This window comes from Labrus bergylta, chromosome 5, assembly GCF_963930695.1.
Source record: "Labrus bergylta chromosome 5, fLabBer1.1, whole genome shotgun sequence".
Taxonomy (NCBI): domain Eukaryota; kingdom Metazoa; phylum Chordata; class Actinopteri; order Labriformes; family Labridae; genus Labrus; species Labrus bergylta.
This window is the reverse complement of record NC_089199.1, coordinates 15,580,950-15,604,076: the sequence shown is the minus strand read 5'-3', so window position 1 is coordinate 15,604,076 and position 23,127 is coordinate 15,580,950. Positions and strand designations below refer to the sequence as shown.

General features: G+C 37.9%; 1 protein-coding gene across 3 annotated transcripts in view; it reads right to left on the bottom strand.

Moving 5' to 3' along the window:
- Window positions 1-5,355: 5,355 nt before the first annotated feature.
- Window positions 5,356-23,127, bottom strand: part of foxp1b (forkhead box P1b) — a 130,466-nt gene continuing 112,694 nt past the window's right edge. For all 3 annotated transcript variants that reach the window (XM_065954973.1, XM_065954972.1, XM_020633846.3), the window contains 9 exons: window positions 20,931-21,018; window positions 19,497-19,580; window positions 15,334-15,538; window positions 15,059-15,135; window positions 14,262-14,363; window positions 13,405-13,526; window positions 12,502-12,571; window positions 12,142-12,308; window positions 5,356-9,604 (listed from right to left, as the gene is read on the bottom strand). In XM_065954973.1, coding sequence (XP_065811045.1) covers window positions 9,460-9,604; window positions 12,142-12,308; window positions 12,502-12,571; window positions 13,405-13,526; window positions 14,262-14,363; window positions 15,059-15,135; window positions 15,334-15,538; window positions 19,497-19,580; window positions 20,931-21,018 — 1,060 coding nt within the window. In that variant the 3' untranslated portion in view covers window positions 5,356-9,459. The remainder of the gene's footprint in view (window positions 9,605-12,141; window positions 12,309-12,501; window positions 12,572-13,404; window positions 13,527-14,261; window positions 14,364-15,058; window positions 15,136-15,333; window positions 15,539-19,496; window positions 19,581-20,930; window positions 21,019-23,127) is intronic.

Here is a 23,127-nt window from a genome sequence, read left to right as displayed (position 1 = left end):
AGAAATAAAAGAGGAGAGTTAGGAACCTCAAGCAATACAAACCCGGAGGTTCTTAACATTGAAGTTTCACAAACGCAAATACAAGCCAGATAGACACCCTTAAGGTCAACATTACCAGTGTTTATTCATTGATACTTCTTCTGGCATGCAAACATAATAGATAAGGAATATCTGATTGACAAGGAATAGGCCAAGCATGGGATTTGCATGTATTTCCTGAATATGACATGTTGTCCAATTCAACTGCTGTGCATCCCAGCACTGTTAATAACTGCCCAGACAGGCTACACAAGCTAATATTAAGGCTTCCATATTATGCATTTTCAGATGGATTAGGATTAATCGGGATTCTTTTTCTCTGAGGTTTTATGTTTGATGTCTAATCATTTCACCATCCCTAAAAGTGTCAATCAGATTATTTTAGTTTTACAGTATCATTTGATGAAATAAACAGGTTATAGAAGCCACTATACAAAATCCAACTCTAGCTATTTGAACTTGTTCTCGCAAAAAAGGCAACTTAGGTTGTGTTTCCCATGCTTTAAAAAAAATGTCAGCCTAAGTATCCAGAGTGAGTTTTGCTTGTGAGAATAATGTGATCAAGAATGTAAGGATATATAAAATATTTGGTTAAACTTTTAAAATTAAGTTGTTATGACAAAAAGGAAACATCTTTTCAGATTCTCAATATCAAGCTTTCTGTCTTTATTGATTATTTTTTTGGAAACATCACACCTTTCCAATAACTATAAAGTGTACAGTTATTCTAAAAATATGCATCCAGAGTGAATCTTACTTTAGCTGGTTTAAAACAAAATACAGAACATAAACAAGTACACCAAACCTGTTAAACAAAGTACGACCTGGTCCACTTGACAATAACAATGAGCAGGGGGCATTCATTTTCAACAATGAAGTTGACCACAGAGAGAACAATGATTAATAATCAGAGCGAGAAGAGACAAGAAAATTCATGCTTAAATAATAGATGAATATGATTATGAATATTAAATGTAGTATAGCAATGGAAGTTGATCTTAACATGAACTTATAAAGTTTTTTCTCCTGATGGAGTAAGTGTAAATCCCTCAAATAATAAAATAGAAATAATAATCATAATAGTAAAAGTTATAATATTAGAACGCATCAAATCAAAATGATAAACACTGCCCAAGTACAGTACAAGCAGTGCAGTTGTTTTCTTGTCCTGTCAAATAGTCTGATGTAGGTGTTTTTTGACAAGCAGCAGCGGCCAGTAACTTTAACTTGTTTCTTTAAATCCCTTTAATTTGAATCATTCCATTTGCACTATAAAGATAACAGAATGTATTAGCCACCACTCACCACACAGCTTCATGTTTTCTCTTTTTCCTCCAGTGCCCCAATCTTACATGTCAATACCTGAAACTCTTGTTGCATGTAATGCATTTGTTGTCACACTATTATACAGCGATAAAACAAGGTAAGGACATTAAAGTCCTCCCACCAGTTAATTGGCATCACAGAGAGCAATGCTGTTATAACTTCATAATGTCTTAAGTCATGCCTTGTGCACAGCTAGACGTACAGGGTTCTAAAAAATTTACATTTTAATGAAATATTTGAATAAGTACTTGAAATTCACTCTGCCAGGTCTCCCGTTCTAAAACCAACATTTCATGTTTGTGTTTTGAATGACAGCTTCAGAAAAATTAACATGCCAGTCATAAAGATTAGAAGGGAATCAGTGTAAAGTCACATTCTTTCTCAATCAAGGTTCACAGCAGGTAAACACATGTTTTAATGATAGATTTTTTTCTTCTTCAAAGAATGGAGGAAACTGGTTTAGATTTGGGGGGGAAGGGAAACAAACCATGTAGGTATAAAAGCACCCAACAAGTGAATAGAAATGTGGACTGTTGGCAGTGAAAGCTATCTACAGTTTACAAAAATGCAATTTAAACCCTGACATGAGTAGCGCTAAAGTAATGACAAAGGAGTTGTGGAAATTTGTTTGGGACTATTTGTTAAAGTATTATTTTGAATTTCAAGAATAAACTTACTACTTGATATCAAATCTTACTATAATGGCCCCTATACAATAGAAAGAAACACAAAGCATGTTAATATTAAAATAAAACTTAGAATGGCTGAAATGGGGTGTTTGTTCCCATAATAACATCAGCAAGTGTATCGTAAGCCAACAGTAAATTCACATCGTAACAACCTAAGTGTATTGCTAGTTGTCTCAACCTGTAAGTGGATCAAACCGCTCCTCCAACCCAAACCTTTATCAGAAGAGAGTGGGTCATCTGAGCATCTCAGGTTTTTTTTTAGTTGTTGAGCATAATTAACATTGGCTTCTTACATGAGGCTTTCTAACTGATGTGATAAGTACCTTTGTACTTCCTATGCTTTCCTCTTTAATTGCTTGGACTCTCTTTCCAGTCCATCTGTGCTTATTAACAAAGAAGAAAGTATGCCCAGCTGCAAGTAGCTGATTGTTGTGTTGGAGCTGGTGATGGTAGTGAAGCAAGCCTTGAGATATAGTTTTGTGTGTGTCTGTGTGTATTTGTGTGTGTGTGTGTGTGCATGTGCGTGGGTGTTACTGTGTTTGTGTGTGTGTGTGTGTGTGTGTGTGTGTGTGTGTGTGCATGTGCGTGGGTGTTACTGTGTTTGTGTGTGTGTGTGTGTGTGTGTGTGTGTGTGTGTGTGTGTAGGGGTGGGGGCAGCGAGGCATGCCTTTTGAACAGCAGGTGGTAATTGAAACAAAACAAGAGCTGATTAGGGAAGCGTCTGGCAACTCATGATCCAAACAGCGAGCCGCCGAGGAGTCCCAAACACAAGAGCCCTGGAATAAAGTGGTCATCATCTAATTAACAGAACACGTTTTAATTACCGGGTAAACCAAGCAGTGCAGTGTGTCAATTTATCTGATGTGGTAAGTGCCAGTTTACAATATCAGAAACAGACAAATAATTGTAATCTAATTACAACCAGGTCTGTTGCACACAAGAGCCCGAAGCGCATCTTAATAAACAAATTTTAACATCGAATCATGAATAACAAACACTACAGGACTGCTAATTGCCTCTCTGCAATGTTGGGAGTTTGCCAGCTCTGACGCAAGCTCTTTTGTGAATGGATGAGGCTGTGCCGCTTTAATTAGAAACGTGAACAGCACATGTCTACATTTGTTTTTGCTATCTAAGAGAATTTAAACACAATTTGCCCAGTGAACTGTGATAGAGGCTCAGTTGGTAGAGTCATCGTCTCTCAACTGGAAGGTTGGGCGTTCAATCCCCAGCTCCTGCAGCAACATGTTCACTGTGTCCTTGGGCAAGACACTTAGCCCCAAATTACTCCCGCTGCTTAATCAGCGGTATGAATGCGTAGTTACTTTTGATGCTCTCATTACATAGCAACCACTGCCGTGAATGGGTAGGTGTGACATGTGGAGTAAACGCGCTTTGAGTAGTCAAAAGATAGAAAAGCGCTATACAAGCGCAAGTCCAGTTATAGGGTCAGCTCAATAAGAACACCTTCTAACTTAACCTCAAGTGCTATCGAAGCTTGTAGATAGATTTTGCTTTGATATCTGAGAATTCGGATTACACTCAATATTATACTCAATGTTGAAACAGGTTGGTCTGGTCCTCCTGTTAATAATAATTGACCTGATGTTGCCACGCTTAACAGGTGGAAGCTCATTTATGCAAGGCAATGGATAAAAAATAATGCAACAGTGCTGAAAATGTTCACCTGCAAACAGCTTAAGTTGAGTGATTTCATTGAGAGAGAAAAAAACAACATTGTATGTATGCATGACAGTAGACAATGCTTTATATGGTATTTTTTTTATATAAATGAAGGAGTTTTTCACTTCTAATTTCATCCTTGAAGATATTCTTGTTTTAAAAGTCCAAAGAGACACCTCCACATTCTAAATACTTACAGGTTGTGTCTATTTCTTCTTTTCACAAAAGCTCCCATTGGTTAGTTCTGAAAGCCAAAATGTAAGTAAGCGATGACACAGAGTTATGGCACATATTTTAATGTTAAAATTAAAAAATATATATTTTCTTAATTTGTTTTATTGTATTATTCTTTTTTAGTTGGAAAGCGGCATCATAGGGTCACTGACATCTTGGATTTTTTTATCCAATACAAATTAGGTGGTGTTAAGAAAAAGTTGGGAATTTTTGATTTTGTTAATTTTTTCCAGTGTAATGTTGATATCTGAACAACTCCATTATCTTAATGCTAGGAGTGAATTAATGATAATAAAGTATACATTTACTGTATATATTTTACTAAAAATTGAAAAATACATGTTAAAATATCTGTTGTTCTGCTCATTTTCATCTTATCCTTATGGACTATGATATGATGTGTTCATTTTTGAGGTTACTATGCAAATATGTATTTGGGTGAAAGCTTCTTCACCTTGCACATGCAAACACTTTCCATTACTTCTTTTTTAACCTTTAACTTTGTGTGTTCCAAACAGGTTTGTGATCAGTGCCATAAAAACACCATAGATATACATGTATCCTGACCATCCAGTGAAATACTGCTTACCCAAAGATTGCTTGTGATTTTATATCGTTTCCATTAAATCTTGTCTTTCAAAGGCCTTAATTAATAATATACTTGACATTTATGTTTTCCAGCAATAAGCTCGGAAAGAAAGGATTTATGCCCCCTAAAGCTTTTTAACAAATCAATGCAAGTATTTGTAATTGCTTGTTTCACAAGATTAAAAGTGCTTAGTCTTGAACTCTGTCTCCTGTTTAGTGGCTATCATGACCTGCAACACTGTCATAAAGATCGTCAGTGTTAGCTCCTGTTGTCAGGTCCATATCACTATTATTTCTGGAATTTTAATGTCGTTCAAATTTATAGCTTATCAAATGCAGTTACCTAAATTGCTGTGAGGAAAAAGACATTTTTACTGTCCCCTTTTAATTACGATATAATTTAATGTTCAGGTTGAGCTGAGAGTTCTACAGGAGATGACAAAAATGTCTGTATAAAAACTTGCCTGCCAACATAAATAATAAGAGAAACAACACAGGGAGGACATGACTGTTACTGTTAACCTGTTAATGTATCCGCTTAGATTAATTCATGTTGCAGTACACATTCATCTTATTGACTGACTTGCAGTTGAATGCCTTGCAGAAGATTAGGAAAATATGTAATTGTGGGAAAGGTGTGACTTTGATGCAAGTGAAAATACAAGTTGTGTTCATTCTTTCAAAATGAGGTGACTCTGCCTTACACCTTACATTATTAGGTTTGGCTGTAAGTAAAATGAGCAGCTCTGTGTTGCATACTGAACCAAATATACAATGAGAGACTTGGGAGAAAATCTGAACAATGAGCATTTTATTGCATGTTTAGAATGCTCACTTCAGTCAGCGCCACTGACTACAACAGAGTGGTCTGCATCAGACAAATGGAATGATGAGAGGGTTACAGACTGATGGAATTGATCAGCAATTATACTTCTCTAGCGAAAATAACAGCAAGAAGAAACTAGAAAGTACATATTCAAGAAAAAAAAAAAACAGAAGAGAAAGCTCCAGCAGGATGACAGAACCCTGACAGCTCCTGCCTGACTCCCCAGATGGATGGCAATGCATAAAACAAAGGTGCCTTAGCTCAGGTGCCAGCACTGATATTGAGAGATCAAATGCCTCTAATTTGCAGTTTGAAGGACGCAAGTCTTCAGCAGCATCTTACTTTTTACCTGCCTGCAGTTCTTGGGTTGAGTCATTTACAATGACTCTAAAAAATATTCATATTTTTATTGATGTCAAACAGAATCTGACTACATTAAATGGATGAGAAGCACACATCTTTGATGCATGGAAAAGAGATTATTTTCAAACAAACAATAAAAAAACAGCAATATTCTTTACATCTTGGCACTTTTTAAATTTCCTATTAGTTTCATATAAAATATTATCAGATTGATACACCCTTTTATTATGACTGACCAGTTAACCCCCCCCCCATTCCCCCATATCTCTTTGACCCTGGGATTAGCCATGCAAGATATCTCAATCTTGTTGAGGAAATATAACTGTGTGCCCTTTTATTAATATACAGCCACAGAAGGCAGTGGTTGGACCATGAAAATAAGTATCAAAAAACAGCTTAACACAATGTGGGAAAAATCTGTACAAAATGCTTCGGTCATGGTAACAGAGAAAAGTCTGTTTACTATATTACAGTTAAAATCCCAAATCAGGGTTAATCCCCCTCCACCAGCCTTCCCGTCCAGCTCAACCAGAAGTTTGCATTGTAGTTTTTTTTTTTTTTTTTCTTGTTTTAAAGCAAGGATTAATAAGTAAAATTCCTTTGCGGCACAGTTTGCTATACCAATACATACAGCAGAGTTCTCTTAGCTTTTTCAATTGAACAGTCAATACAAAGCAATTGGGATAAAGCAAACACCAGACCACAAATTCTTTTTTCATCCCAAAATAGGAGGAGATGAGGAGAAAAGGATAAAGAGATCATGAGAGAGAGAGCGAGAGAGAGAGAGAGAGAGAGAGAGAGAGAGAGAGAAAGACATGAGCTAAGCTGACATGTATGTACACCTATTAAATCATCCTTAAAATATACCCATCATTACATCAGAGAACAGACTTAGACAGGATTGTGACTCATAGCTGGGTGATATTTCAATGAACATCAGGTGATTGGGTTGGCAAATAAAGAAGAAGCCTTGCAAATGAACAATTTCTAATTTGACTTTCTAGTTTATATTTGTCTTTCTACAGTATCAGAATACACATGCAAGACATACAACTAAGTGCAACTGGTGTGTTTAGTTTTTTCCTCATTGAATTGAATCATTCTATAATGTTTGAACTGAGATATGCATACAAACAGTTTTCTCATGCTGTCAATTTAAGTCATTTTAAGCTACACATGCTGAGAATGTTCTAATCCCACCAGCACTTTTTTCCTCCTTTTTGAATATCTAACAAACCAGCAACATGACTACAGGGAGGTTTATGGATGAGCATTAGCCTTGTTCTCACAATCCACATCTTGCTTTAAGTGACTCATCCCACAGCTGCCTGGATAATAAATACATCTTCTGGAAACCAATGATTGCCCTTTGCATTTTTAGTAAAGGAGCAGTAAACTTAAAAATGATAATGATAATAAAAACAATTTCTGCCATAAAGTACCTTGTACCCAGCTTTTGTGTGACAGGAGTGTTTTTTTTTTAATATAAAAAGTAATTAAATGACAGAAAACTAAACAAAATCATAAAGTCTTGTTTACTCAAACCCCACAAAGCAGGATAAAATCATTTTGAAAAGGATACAAATGAATTCAGAATAAAAGCAGAGTAACATTAAATCATTGTGTGGTCCAGTTGAAGTATAGAATCCATTTCACATTATTGTCTGAAAAGCTTTTACCATCTACTCATATATTTTGTCCTTTATCTACATACCCTTTGTGAGGCATACAAATCTGCCTCGGACCAAATAGCTCCCTTTTCAACTCACCGGCCTAAAGACCAAATTTTTCCCTAATTTGGTCATCATGGTGTCAGACTCTCAGTGCCTCCCATTCAGTATTGGACACTGCAAACATTACCGCAGCTGTCCTGTTCAAGACACCCCCTTTGGTTTTAATATTAATGAAAACACCAGGGTTTTTGAGGAGTATTTTCCTATTCAATCTGTCACCGGCTCAAACCCAGCTACTGAGATTGTGCGATGGGAGAGAAAGAAGGAGAGATATTTGGCCTCATCTGCTATTGCATGGAACCCACAACATTGACATTGTAGTTTATCTTTGGTAAACATAGAACAAGATATGACAACACATCAATAACTAAAATAAAACTAAAGAAAACATACAATAAAAATGCTAATAATAAATAAAAAACAATTACGTGGTTGATTGCAGTCTTGAAATTCATGGTCTCTTCAAAATGTAACTTTCTACCAAAACTAGAATTTTTGGTGCAGCATCACATATCTTAGTGGATACCTCTTAGTTTAATGCTTTGGACTTTTACTTGAGGCATCTACATCCTGTGAATTGCATGTGCCTTGTGTATTGGGCTGTCAGCTACTGGAATGCGTAATGTGTTGGTGAACAATAAAAAGCATTTTTCCAGTGTTCTATTATTAACAAGGCTTATAATTTTACATTTGTCATGCCTGTAATAGAAATAAAAAACAGGGAATGCCTCTTTATCTTTAAGCACCGAATGGAATTACAGTGTAGGAAAGCAGACATGTCTAATTAATAATGGCAGTTTTGTATATCACAATTAGTTATTTTCAAAACATTAATATCACCATTGCACTGTCATTTTAATTTTCCTTTAAAAATAAAAAGCAGCTTGCAAGTGATTGTGTTGCAGCTCAACATGCTTGGCTTTGAGGGGCTGATCTAAAGTATAATTTCATAAAGATAAATCATAACCTGCATGATTTTTCTGTCATTCATTCACATCTTAAATTAAACTTCATTGATGCGTGAAGAAAGCCTTCATTATGATTAGTGCATTGCCAATGGACTTCATGAGCAGGGGGAAAAGGAGAAGAAGGGGGGGGGGGGGGGTTGGAGGGGTGGACTACACATCAGACCGACGATTATTATTTTTTTTGAAGGCTGAAAAAAATGACAGAAAACTACTGCTTGGACAGTCCACTTCATGCATGAGTTAAAAGAACAACATAAACATTCATCAAGTGCTGACTATATAGAATCTCAACAGCTTAGGCATGAGGTCTGATCAGTTCAAATGAAAAAAAAGCAACAATTAAATGTAAAAAAAAAAACACATTTTGTCGATGTTTATAAACTCTCAATACCAACATAAAAATCGCCCAAATAAAAAAACGACATCCATCTCCAAGTATAAAGAACTAAAACAATGAAAAGTGTTGAAGGCAGTGACAATTAACAGAACCCACACTCTTCCTCACACACACATAAACATAACCTGCTGGGGGTGTAAATTAAATGTCAGTCATGTTCTCTCTCTCTCTTCAGTTTGTGGTCAGGTATGTTAGTTTGAGAGATGGAGGGAGAGAAAGTGTGGTTGGGTAGAGACCATATCACTCTCACAGTCAGCCAAGTACAGTCTTCCCTGGCTCATTGAGGGTCTCTGACCACCAAACACGTCACCCCTGTACCATACAAGTGTAACAAACACAAGATAAGAAAACAAGCTTTTCAGTTTCTGAGCTTAACTTAAAATAAAAGTAAAAAGTTATCTTGCAAAAAAAAAAAAAAAAATGTTGGGAGTATTCAGTGTTTTTGTGAATGTTTTATCTTGTATTGTAATGGCACTAAAAAGTTATCTTGGAGACATTTTAGAGCTGTCAACAGTGGCTGAGACTGCAAGTCAGTGTTTGTTATCTGCAGAGGGTTTCTGTTCCCGAGATGACCCAGACTGCCTCTAAAGCAGGGGAAGGGGCAGCATGAGTGTTACTGCATGTCATCTCTTCCCTGGTCGTCATCAAAATCTCGGTGGTGATCAAAATCTGGACTGTGATTGGCAGTCGTTACCAGGGAGAGGGGTCCTTCGTGGTCTTCGGGGTCCAGTGGTTCCTCCTTTACACTAATGTGATGCCTAGGGAAGAAGAAGAAAAATTAAAATAAAATATAGCTCAATTGTTTTAACTTCCATCCTGTTTATAACCTTTTAAAGACTCGGGCATAAAATATATAGGATACAAGCCAGCGCTGATTCTGTTTATAAAGAAGGAAACAGGGGAACAAAAACAAATGTTGGGCCTCACTGGCGCTGATGATCATTAAAGCTTTCTTTTGAGGTTTTCCAATCCCGGCAAAGCTGCAGGCTTTTTATTTCATGGCAACCGACAACAGGGTATTCACTTAGAACTGATAAATGAGGAAGATTAACAATGTGAGACGAGAGGAGAAGAGAATGGACTGTCGGGAGTGAGTGGACTGCTGTTGTCAGCCTCCTGGTGGCGAATGATCAGCGGCGCGCTGTGTGTTCTCCTTCCTGCTCGTTAACATGCACAACCTGCAAAGCGGGTCTCCAGAGGACGACCCTGAGCCGGCTCCTATCATTAATCAACTTCAAGCAAACACAGCGACCAGACGCTGCTGTACATGCTTTAAACTCCAGAATTAATGCATATTTTCAACCAAGTGTCAATAAGAGAAGAAAAGCTCTGGCAGAAAAGGCGCGCAAGGAGAGCAGCAGCGGCGCACTCGGCACAACACTGTGATAAGAAACAGAGCCCTTAAGAGAATAATAACACTGTCATTTGTAAACAAGGCAAAAAACATGAGCCCCCCAGCTCACAGCCTGGGCAAAAGAGCCACTAAAGAGATGAGATCTGCCAAATTTCTCATTACAGAAACAGAGCAGGAATAAAGCACAGAGGGAGAGGAGGCCTGGCTGTGGCAGAGAGGAGGGGGAAAAAAAAAAAAAACATTATAAGCAGCTACAGGGGACCTGCCGTTCTAACCCGTGGTGCCAGGCTGCTGAGGTAAAGGTAAAACAGTGTCAGGATGAGACACTGGGCTCATTTACTACAAGAACAAGGAACAACTGGCAGATCCTTCATCACCAAAGTCTGCACTTGATTTATTCACAACAGGATGTGTGTGATTTGCAACTATTGTGATGGAGACACTTATATGCAAATGAGCTGACATATTTTTGTGTAAATTATAAAAAAGGAAAAAGTAAAGTCAGCTTTTGTATCATTTTCACATCAAAGTAACTCCACAAGTGCCATTGCCTCAGGTCTGACTCTGTGGCTGCAGGGCAGACATGAAATTGTTATTATTATTCTATTGAACTGCATGCTGATTTTACACTTTGCTTATAATTAGCCGTCTCTGGAAACATGATTCTGTGTTGCTGTTAAAGAGAAGTGCCCTAATTTCTCCACAGTGTTGAACAGCTGCCTCCTGTCAACCAACAGCACACTTCATAACATATGGAAAACACATGTTTTTACATAATTATCAGTGATGATGAACTTGTGTTTGGAACAGAATGAGCTCAAGCGTCTTTATAAAAAAAAAAAAAAAGAGGATATTTTTGCATTTGTTAGTTCAGTGCTAATTCTATGAAAAAGGAGGAGACTCTCAGGGATTTTGCTATTGTATATTTTTTTTGCTAAAGCTCAAAACATTGTCATAAAAACGATAGAATGTTTTCTTTAAAAAAAGGGGTAAAGGTAGATAGTTTGGCAAGTTTGTAATCGAATAAAGCATATACACATAATTACAGAGAAAGAGATTCTGAGGTCTATCAGCCTAAAGATAGAAAGCAGAGGGAGAAGCAGGCAGCCTTTAGGCCAACACACCCATCCTGTCTCTGCCTTTCCTGTTCCACAGCCATGCTCAGAGCTATGTTCACAGTGATTAGGGATGGCACTTTCCTTTATTTGGCCAGGAGCTCATTACAGCACCTTTTTTGTATTCAGGCAGAAATTCCTCCTAGCTCAGACATTTCAGGAGGCCATCCCTGAGTCTATGCAAGCTGTACATTGATGGTCTGCCCCCACATCTGGAAATGATGCAGCGTGTGCTAGGCTTCAAACAGCTTAGCAGACGCTACTGTACAACAAGTGAATGGGGAGCTGTGGTTTCCAGGCTGATTGCAAGTTTCCCATATAATAAATAGTTTCTTATATGGGAGTGTTCAGAGAGTTAGAATTCTGAAGGCAGTTCATATTGTATAGTGTCAGACCTGGCATTAAGAATATATTCATATCCATATTAGAAATTGGACTGCTGATTATGAAGGACTCAGACAGACAGCAGGACACAAGTTCATAAACTTGCTGTTAGAATAATAGAGCGGCTCTTGCCTTTTCTTTATTTAAAAAAGGTGGAGTTTCCTTTTCTGCTCAGAGAGCCAGCCACAGCTCTGGCCATGACCCCACACACACACCTCTCTATTTCCTCTCTACTTGATTTATTGTCCTGTCAGCATTGTTTCTGTTTCATCTAAAGCCATGCCTTTGGTAATACAAGTCCCTTTTTGGTCAGAAAATACAATTATTTCCAAATATATTTAGCATGTTGCTGTCACAGTGGAGTATCAGCTGGAACTCTTTTCTACTCTTCTGATTTCTAACACTGACTTTGGTGGGGATGGAAAGTGTGAATGCCACTCACATAGCTGGCAAGGGAGAGCGTCCTAGGCTACTGTCACTGCTGTTGCTGTTTCCATGGTCCATTGCTCCATTCATCTCCACACGGATGGCGTTGGCAAGGGAGTTGAGGGTGGGACTTCCAATGGAAGCAGTAGTGTATAGAGGTATGTTGTTTTCTGCCATTGAAGCCTGAAAAGCAAAGCCCGTAGCATAAAATGTGAAACTGAAGGGAGTTGTCAGCACTTTCTCAGTTGCACATTACTCCTTTCAAAATCCTTCAAAAGAAAAACTCTGTGACAGGGCAAAGGGATGGAGAGTTTTTTTTTTTTTATCTACTGTCTTTTGGAGTTCTTCTTTATATGAAGTAAGTTTTTATTTTTACCTGGAAGGCAGCAGAAAGGGTTGGACCATAGCCTAGGCCACTCTGAATGTTCTTCACTAAGGCTGGACTTCTGCAAAGAGAAAAAATCTAATTACAACCGCAAACACATGGCTCACCTAACATGAATTTCTCTGCTACAGTATTGTATTTCAAAAAGGAAATCAATGCACTTTGTATAAGAAGTAAATACATTTACTGGTGTAGTGGATATTAAGGCTAAGTCCTAAGATGATAAATCACTTGACACTATCAAACAGCTATCTTTAACACTTTGCATTTCATGGAAAGTCAGAAAAAAAGAATGAAAGCTGATTTTAAGAAAGCATGATGGATGGCAAGCTTGCAGGCATGATGACAAAGGGGGAGTGGGGGAGGGTGGGCTTTGCCAGTGGAGTTTGCCAGAGCAGGCGGAAGTGCTTACTGTACAATCACCTTGACTATGTTCTCATCAGCGTTGTTTTTCCGAGGGTGACCTCGCTGTATGTGGGGGCCACGCTTAAATTCCTCACCATCCATAGTCCAAAAGGACCCAAACTCATCCTCTACTCTCACAAAGCACTCATGCAGGGAAAGGTTGGTGCGAATGGCACCCTGGGAAAGCAAATCAGGGGGAGGGGCAGCCAGATGCATATGTAGTGATCAACAGCACAGACACAGGATGAAGATAGACAGACACAGGGAGTAGGGAAAAGGGTGAGGATCAAAATCAAAAAGCCATTGGGGTTTATGAGAAATCACCACAGGGCTCCTGAAATCATGAAGGGGGGGGGGGGGGGGGGGGATCCAGCCAGAGCAAGCAGGGACTTATGGCACAGAGACAATGAGAATGTGTAGCAGCAGCCTCTTCCTAAATGTGAACAGTGAGACAGACACTAAAGTTGAGGTTTTAAAGGCTGAACCTACCCACTGATCTTTTGAGGCCTTCTCTTTTGGAACTCAATTTCATCGACTGTCCACACAGCCCCTTTAACGTTTTCTACTCGCACAAAACACTTGTGAAGACTAAGATTATGCCGGACTGCATTCTGCGGTTGGTGCAAAAACAAAGAGAGAAAGGAGAATTTCTATCAGTTTTGTGAACATGTCTGCATGGGAGAAAAAGAAAATCAAAGAATAAATGTTACTGGGGAGACATCTTTAGTTTTATATTTCTTTAACAAACACCAAATGGTTCTTTTTTTTAATAACTGCCACTTCTGATTACAATTTTTTTTTAAAAAAAGATTATTAGACCTAAAACAACGCCTGCATCGTCCCGTTGTTTTTCCACAAGCTAGTCTGAGTGCAGATGTAAAAGAGTTCAGTGTGTTTTTGGTAGTTAAGTTGTTAAGAATCTATTATTATGGCACATGTGCCTCTACTGAAGGGGAGAATAAAGTGTTTTTTAAATTCAAATAGGTCCATTCAAAAGTTAGTGTAGAGGCACAGTTGGAGGTAATTGGCAAATAACTACATTGTCAAACATTTGCCACCATTACTAAAGTTAATTAACCATTAATAGAGACATATTACAGTGATATTTGTTTCTCTTCTTTTTCCCCACACATCCCTATCCTTGTTTATTCAATGTGCCGTCTATATTTGTTTAAGGGCAGTTGATTTGGACAGTTTAGTTGACTATTGATTTGTATTCGGACAGAGGTTCATCTATAGAATTATTATCCCTGGACATCATTTAATCCTCCATCAATATAATTCTCCCTAACATTTGCACAATGTTTCCTTCTGGAGTAAAGACGTCAAGAAGAGCAGCAAATTACCTTCCACGTTGCTGCATTCCGCCTAAAATATGCAAACATTCGTGTGAACCAGTTGTAGATTTCATTTAGTGTTAGCTGCTTTTCTGGAGATTCGAGGATTGCCTGGATGGGGAATAGTGACAGAAAAAAACATTAACAATTTTGCCTCCATCAAAAAGTGATCAATAATTCACAAGAGGGATGTGTGTTAGTGTGTGTTCTCTTGAGAGAAAAACACACACACACACACATACACACACAACAGCGCAGCAACTGTCTATGTGAAGTATGCTCCCCACGACTCTGTTTATAGAAGCCCTCTGCTCTTTTTCATTCAACAGGGCAGATTTGAATACATTTTCTTTTGTTAGTAAAAAATGAAGGGCAAGCAAAAACATTTCTCAGGCAGATTACAGGGCAGCAATTATGGCCAGCTCAGATTAATTCCTAAGATCCCAGATTACTGTGGCCCGCCTGTAATTGACTGGTCATCTTAAAACAGGTTCATCCCTACTGTTGTGTGAAATGAATTTAGTAATAACCACAAAAACCAAAATGCTTAATCAAATGCAATTGTCATATTTTCCTGTTATTATTGGATCACGTACTGCTTCACTCATTTACAGATGACTAATCTTGTCTCTGTCTAGTTTGTATTTAAAATTTTACAACAAAGACTCAGAGAAGATTTGACAGAGAAGGCAGAGAAATGCGTTTTTTATATGCAGTTTGTGACCTATCTGAGTGTATATATGCTGACAAGGCAGGTTGATATTTCACAAGAATAAATGCAATAAAAGCACAGGGAAACTCCTTACCTGTCTTATTAGTGAGGCATATGTAAATGGTGGTCTAACATCTGCATTCATGTAAAACTCTTTGTTCTGATTTAGATCTGAAAACAGAAAATGAACACAAACTGTGTTAGTATAAAACAAATGATCAGGTAACAACTGTAAAGCCCTATCAGGGACTCACAAGGCAATTTATAGAAGTGCAAAACTGCTGTGTGTTTATACAGATGCGGTTTTGTTTGTGTGTCAAGTGTAAAATGTATTTGTACATGTGATTCTGGGTGTTCTTCCTCACGTACCTGGAGAGATGGGCATATTGTATTTTTCTGAGTAGCGCCGTCTGATGGGACCTACGCTGTGGATGCTGTTGGCTGTGATGACAGAATGGGTCTGGGACAGGGGTGTTAGGGGCTCTGTTGGTGTGGTGGGGGTCTGGGGCAAGCTCAAAGGGGGAGAGGCCTCAGGGGCTGATTTGGACAATTTGATGTTGGAGACAAGGTTGAGCTGAGGAGAAGAAGGCCAAAGACACATACAGACAAAAAAAAAACAGGAGAAAGATTAGTCAACTAATTACCCCTGTGTCTCAAACACCTTATTGATTATGCATGTCTCCTCTCTAATTAAAGGTGGCCGCTGAGTGATCCATGAACTTCTCCAAATGTTTGGAAAGCGACCCTGGAGTGTTGCTTCTCCACCTCCTCTATTCTTCACACTTTGCTCCCCCTTCCTCTCTCTTGTTGGCGTATCAGGCCTGAACCCGCCTTTCTTTTTTCTCTGCCTTTGTTAAATCTTTTGTTCCTCTTGTCCTGTTTGGACAACACGCCCCCATCACAATCACCCACTGTGGCTCCGTTGCATGGGAACTATTTGGAGTTAAGTAGAAGAAAAATGACAACACAGCTAAAAAGGAAGAAGCCAATTTGGTGAATAAAAAATGGACTTGAGCTTCTATAGCACTTTTCTAGTGCTTTTTACACCGCAGGTCACACCTACCCATTCATACACATTCACACACTGATGGCAAAGGTTGCTATGTAAAGTGAACATCAGAAACAACTCATCCCCATTCATACACATTCAGCCACCGACAAATTAGAGGGAGCAAATTGAGTGTCTTGCCCAAGGACACATCGGACATGTATCTGCAGGAGTTGGGGATCAAACCCCCGACCTTCCGATTAGGAAACGACTGATTCTACCAACTGAGCCACAGCAATTCAAAGACAAAAATGTGAGCTAAATAAGGCAACAATGTTAGTGGGACACTTCCTCTTTGACATAATTTTTGCTTATTACAATATAAAATTGTATTGAGAGGCTTTGTGAGCTGCTTATTGAGGTGACCTGATGATTAACTACTCCATTTGACTGACCCATCATTATGGCCTTGATGGCTGTGGTAAAGATTGCCTCACAGACCTTTTATGGAAAACCTTTGGAGAGAACGTTTTGTTGTCCCACTGAGCCCTGCATCCATGGGACGTTTGGATAGGCTAAGCAAAAGCATTGCAAATGCAAAGTTTAGCCATTAATGACTAAGAACAATGTGGTGGTTCCAAGCCAAGTGCCAAGCTTCCATGCTGGGGCAGCAGTCAAGCTGAAAATGTTAGCCTGCCCCCCTGCTAGAGCTATAACTGGCAGGACAACTACTGACACAGATACATATTCCCAACAAAATTGTTCTAATTGCTAATTTGCTGAAGGCAAGTTTCAAAATTAAACATGACTATGAGATAAAGGGAAAAAAATTATAAGACAGAAATGTAGAGCTAAAAAGGGCAACAATGTTAGTGGGACACTTCCTCTTTGACATAATTTGTTGATGATTTGTGACTCAAATCTTTGATTTCTGCTGATAATGGTCGGAGGTCATGGGTGGTTTGAAAAAAAAGTGTGGAATCCCCACAAAATCAGTGGTGATATAACACAACCTTAACATTTCATTTTGAAAATAATATCTTTATTGTTAAAATGTTTGCCATTTTAATAGGTAAAATAGACATTATTTAATGTTAAAGTTGTAAATAGCTACCAGCAAAATAAGTCACATTTCTGTTTTCTTAGTCCTTGCAAAATGTATTTTTGTTTTGAAGGGCAAACTGGAGGATCTGCTCTTATAATTTGCATTAATACTGTGATGTAAAAATGCAGACAACATGGTTACCATCAGTAGCAGAAGACATTTTACTTCAAAACATGAGCAAAATAAATCACACTTGGGTCTGCATGTTTCTTACACAATGCTATCAATAGAATGTGCTGCAGTGTTGACTTCTCTTCCTGTGGATTAGCAGGCTTTGTTTCATGTTTCATCCATATTCCGTAGCAATAAACAGAGAGAGGCTTCAACAATAGGCCAGACAGGCTGGTAATAGCCTTGCCTTTGTTTGCCTCACCATTTGGGCTCACTCCAGTGCCTAGACAAAATGAGACTTCAGACTGAAATTAATTAAATGGTAATTGGTGATCTAATTATACTGGCTTTGACTCGGCAAGCTGCTAAAGAAAATAAACAAAAAGTCCCTCCTTAATTATGTATGGCGTAAAAGGTCAGATTTCTGACAAGAATGCTTAGTGACACTGAGTGCAGACACCCACCCACACACTCAGAGGCAAATACAAACACACACAGAAACAGGCTTAGACACAAAACACGCATTTCAAATGTTCTACATTTGTTTTGATAGACCCCAGTCTCAGATGAATAAAATGAATCCAATTATTTTATTTTAAATTTGCATGCATAGTATCAGTTTGTTTGTCTTTAATTGTAACTAAATGTAAACCAGCAAATTCATCTGAGCTACTTTGTTGAATGACAGTTTCTCATACATGTCTTTATGATATGAAACAGTACAGCGCAGCTGAAAAAAAAATCTAGCCAGTTTGGAACACAATTCTTTCTTCAGAGGATGTACTGTATCTGCTGTCAACTCAGCGAAAATACTTTCATTCTGCATCTACTCGGATGATTTTTGTGTTTTTCAGTAAAGATTCAATTGAACCTTATCAAGCTTAAGTTGGGCATTAGACCTGTGCAACTTCACCGTTTACAAAGTTGAAGCCAGACGTACTCATCACAGCATTTCATAGTGGCACACAGCAGGCAAAGCAGCAGTGGAGTAGGGATTGAATTTATTTGAATAACAATGCCCCTTTGACAGTATTAATGCTAGGGTCTGACACAGCCATTCTCAAACCCCGGGGAGAGGGGAAAGGAAGTGAACTCAAGATGCTATCTGCCGTATCTACCACTTTTCATATACAAATGTCCCTGGGACATAGCCTTTGTTTTGCACTCAAATCTACACAATCAGTGTGTGTGGCACACGCACAGCTTTAAAACAGCCTATTGTCCTTCAGTAGGCGCTACTAGCGGTTGAACTTGGTGGAGCGGCGAACATGCAGATTATGTCTGTCCACGGCCACCTCACCGACAATAAATAAATCATCTAATGATCTAGGTATAAAGATCATAAAGTATGCTGAAAGACTTGACTGCTTCATGTATACTCTGCATCTATGTGTGATCTTAGATTCATGCCCTAAAGTAAAATGATCTGACCACGTTGAGCTCTCTGAATGAAGTGCTATGAAGATGAAAAAGGGTAGTCCCTGTCCCGTCTGAAACGTGACTAAAAGGCAGATACTAGAATGCCATATGTTTGACCTATCCCCTATAGGATAGGGATTAAGCTGTAGGCCTTATTGCATAGAATTTCGTTTATAGAGTTTTGGAGTTATAACCATGAAGTCAGGAGATAGTAAATTGACCTACTCTTCTATTTATTCTAAATTCCTGTTGTTCAGCTGCAGCTCAATCAGGTTAAGCACTACTTGTTTTCTTTTCGAATCATGCAGTATTCTAATGTTAATAAAATAACCTGTTTACTCTTCATTGTGGTATTGACTTTGACACTACATTTTGAGAAACATCTGAAAAGTGTTTCAGCAACTTTTATTATTTTAAATTAATATTTGACTAAAATGCATTATACCTTGAGCCTTGAAAGATAGCTGTGGCAAGTTCTTGACAAATGTTGACCCATGAATGAGGATAAATTGGAAGCATTTTATACATAAAAAAATAATATTAAAATCAAAGTCACCATCCCCGTTGCCAGTAAGTAATTCATTAATAAATAATTGTATAATTTCATACTCAGCAACTACTTGTAAATTTGACATTTCATGTGGGAATTTGGCATTATATGTATTATTACATTTATTTATTTATTTTTTCATATATAGATTTTTATGTATCAACATGTAGTGCCATTACAACTATTTATTTTATTGCTTTTGCATCCTGTTCATAAAAAGGTCTATTATTGCCGATAATTAAGAAGATGTAGGAAAAGATGAATGGATACTTAATGGAATGGATTAATGTTTGCCAATTAAGACAAACAAAAGGACGGGGGAGAGCAAGCGGTGAAATGTATGACAGGATGATACTCACCGGCTGTGGGGTCGCTTTTGGTTCCGTGGACTTGACATGGAGGTGCGTCATCATAGCTTGCAGACGCTCTTTGTCTTTTGCCAGCTGTAATGAAGATAGCGAACATTCCATATCTTTAATTATCAAAGGCGAATAATTATCTGTTTCTCTACCTTTCTTAATTCATTTAATCCCTATGCAGTGAATGGAGTTAGAACAATATTTTTGCCCCTTAAAATTGTGTAGTTTTGTGTTTGAAAATTGATTTTGTATGACAGCCCACTGTGCATTTGAAAGTACTGAACTACTGTCTCTAAGGTTAGAAGTTAAAAGCCCAGACCTCTTCTGTCTAAAACTCAGCTCTGTCTTGGCTGCTAGCTTTAAACAAAGTGAGCTGCCTGCAGAAAAAGACGGTCTGATAAACCCTCGTTTATCATTCCGGATAATGCATAACCAGAGCAGAAATAACAGGATGTCAAGAGGTGTTTTGTTTTAGCAACTGAACACACACTGTATAAGTTAGAAGTTTTCACATTTCTTACACTCATTATCAGTTTGTGTGAGTGTGTGTGTGTGGTGTGGGGGGATTACATTAATCGTTTTTATTATTATTGTAAGATCATTTTTGTGCCTTTTTGCCTTCATTTGATAGGACAGCTGTAGCGAGACAGGAAATGTTGTGAAAAGACAGTGGGGGTTGACATGCACCAAAAAGAAACAGTTTAAGAGTTGAACCTAAGACGAGTGCTTGGAAGCTTTGCATCTGTACATGAGGCGCCTGCTGTACCAACTCAACTTAACCAGTGCCTCTGTATGAATCATTCATGAGAATACTGCATAAAAAGTGGAACAAATTGTATTTCACCGTTGTATTTACTTTGAAACTGTGAATACAGTTTATTAAAAAAAACTACTGGTGAATGACATAATTTGTTTCATAATGATGAATAAGTTCAACTTTAGACATAGCCTACCAAATGACAGACAGACATGACAATGCATTCTTTGTAGCAGTAGTACTGTGAGTGCAGTTTAAATATTCACACGCAGATTTTAATTTGTCTCTAAAATGACAAAGAAGGATCACATGTAAAGGAATCATAATGAAATCCTCTGAATACCAAAACTGAGTCTGCTGTTTCAATCATAACTATAGATTTATCCACATATGTTATAATTTCACAGAGTATCATTATTGGTCCCAAACTGTAAAACATCTTTAAACCTAGTTAAATAAATAAAAAACCTTCTATACCTAACCCCTTACATTCCCTTGCTATCCAGCATACATCACACATTTCTGGTGACAGATTATTTGCAAATGTTAAAATTGTAATCTCATCCCTCCCTCTTCATGAGTGACCCCATGGCTGATAATAAACTGACAGTGAGAGGTTCAGCAGACACTAAAGAGAGGACATAAATATTTTGCCAAAACAAACTCAGAAACAATACCTGCAACTCCAGCTGTTGTACGACCTGCATTTGCACCCGACACTGGGCCGTGCTCCTGTCATCCAGGGCGTGCTCATTGTTAAGATGCCTGGAAAACAAAACAGATAAAAGATAGTGTGTTAAACACAATACACATAGAACATAAGGTAACATCTAGGTATATTTGATGCAGAGTTTTAACATAAAACGGTGCTTCTTTTAACATACTAGAATGAAACCTGATCATTTATGACAGTCAGCTGTGATTAAATTACAGTTTACAGATAAGTGGAGAGATAAAAGAATTACGTTTCAAGTCGTTATTGTTGCTCTTACTTATTCCAGCTTCTTGTTGCGCTGTCTGATATGCAATACGTTTTGTTTGTCTGATAATTTTGTCATTAAAATTAAAAGAATTGAGTATAGCCTGAGTGTACGTGGAGGACAACAGGACAAAGAGATGAGATCTGTCACAAACTTGAATTATGACTATAATTATTCATGATTATTTTATATAGGGAAGATGTTCTCTTTTTCTGTACGTTTATAACTAATCTAAATAAGTAGCTCACTGTGTTGCAGACAGGCTTTTTTTCTGTGATTTATATAAAATGGTGGAGATAAGGTTCACCAGTGAAGGAAATGTGATTGGAGGAATTTTATCAGCAGCCACATGAATTACTGTTTGAAAATGCTTATGCAGGGGCATTTCATTAATCATTTAATCATAATCCGAGCAGGATGTTTGAACTGATTTCACAAATACCCTTTCATTTCACTACTTCATTATGCTCGCTAATGGATCCAATATATTATATATATCATAAATTATATCACATCTTCGGTGACCATGTAGGTCACTGTAGCAAGGCATGTCTGTGTGCACGTCGTGAGATGGGAGAGAGACGCATGCCGTTTCAAATGCACTTTTTGTCATTTACTGCAAATTACAAAATAGAGCCAAAGTCAACCTGCAGAGGTGGCATTGCCGCCGAGATAGCCCATTACATTTGATGCCATTTCTTTATGTACACACAACACATTTGCGCATTCAACACCATCCTCTCAGAAAGCAGACACATGAGTACAGAAGGAAACATTTTGAGCTGCTCCTAATGTCAACGTTGCTGTTAAGCTACTCTATTTTCAAACTTGAGGTGACCAGTTTAAATCTGCGAGGGGAACGTGATCTCTTACCCCCTAAAGGTCTACCTATTGTGCTTTGATTATACTTTCTTTTTTTTTTTAATGAAAGTGGCATAACTCAAAGTTATATATTGTAGCTTAATAGGAATCAAAAGGCGTCGTTGTGAGCAATAACCCCATTTGCTGAAATTAATTCAGAGTTGCCTGGGCTTCCCATTTCTTTGAGCTAAATAAATGCCAATTTAATTAAGTAGGTCAGAAAATGAAGCAGGTAAACATTTCAGGACATCTTATTTAATTTCAATGGAGAAAATAATAGGTAAAGACATTTCAACTTCAATTTAACTGACAAAGACGGAATTTTCAATGAAGTGTTGCCTACGTGAGCAGCTTTGGAATTTCTGCGTTCATAGGAGACATGTGCCTTGCCTCTTTTCATCCTTTGTTACATTCCACTTTATTTTTTTTAATGACATGGAGAGTCACAGTGCATAATTAATAGGAAATGAAATATTCAAATGGCCCTAATGCAGCCTTGAGAGGAGTGTCTGGACACGGGAGCAGGGGATACGGGGAATTGACATCGAGTGAGACTATGAACGTTGGCATGTGTCACTTTCTGGACTTCAAATGAAGCCACTTCTAAAAGCTCTCTGGCAGGATGACAGTCCCTGATGTAAATTGCCACAATAAAACAAGTTAAACAGACATTCTTGCAACAGTCGGCTTTTTAACACCTCACTTACATTTCCTGCTATTTTTCTCTCTAACAGATTCCGGTTATATAGACCAGAGGCAGAGCTTAAGTCTGTCTATGAAAAGGTTTATTATCTACACTACTTGGTCGCGGTTCAAATTAAATAAGAAATCCTTTCAGTTTCTAATGCATAGAGGAAAAAGATGCATATTTTTTAGCTATAAAGTATGCGTAAAATAAAATAAGCAATTTTTGTAATTAAAAAAAAGATTATATATTTCATCATTATACGGTGGCATATCAATTTTTCGTTTCCATGACAGTCCGAGTCTGAATAATACACAAAACAATAAAATACTTGCACAATACGTATGT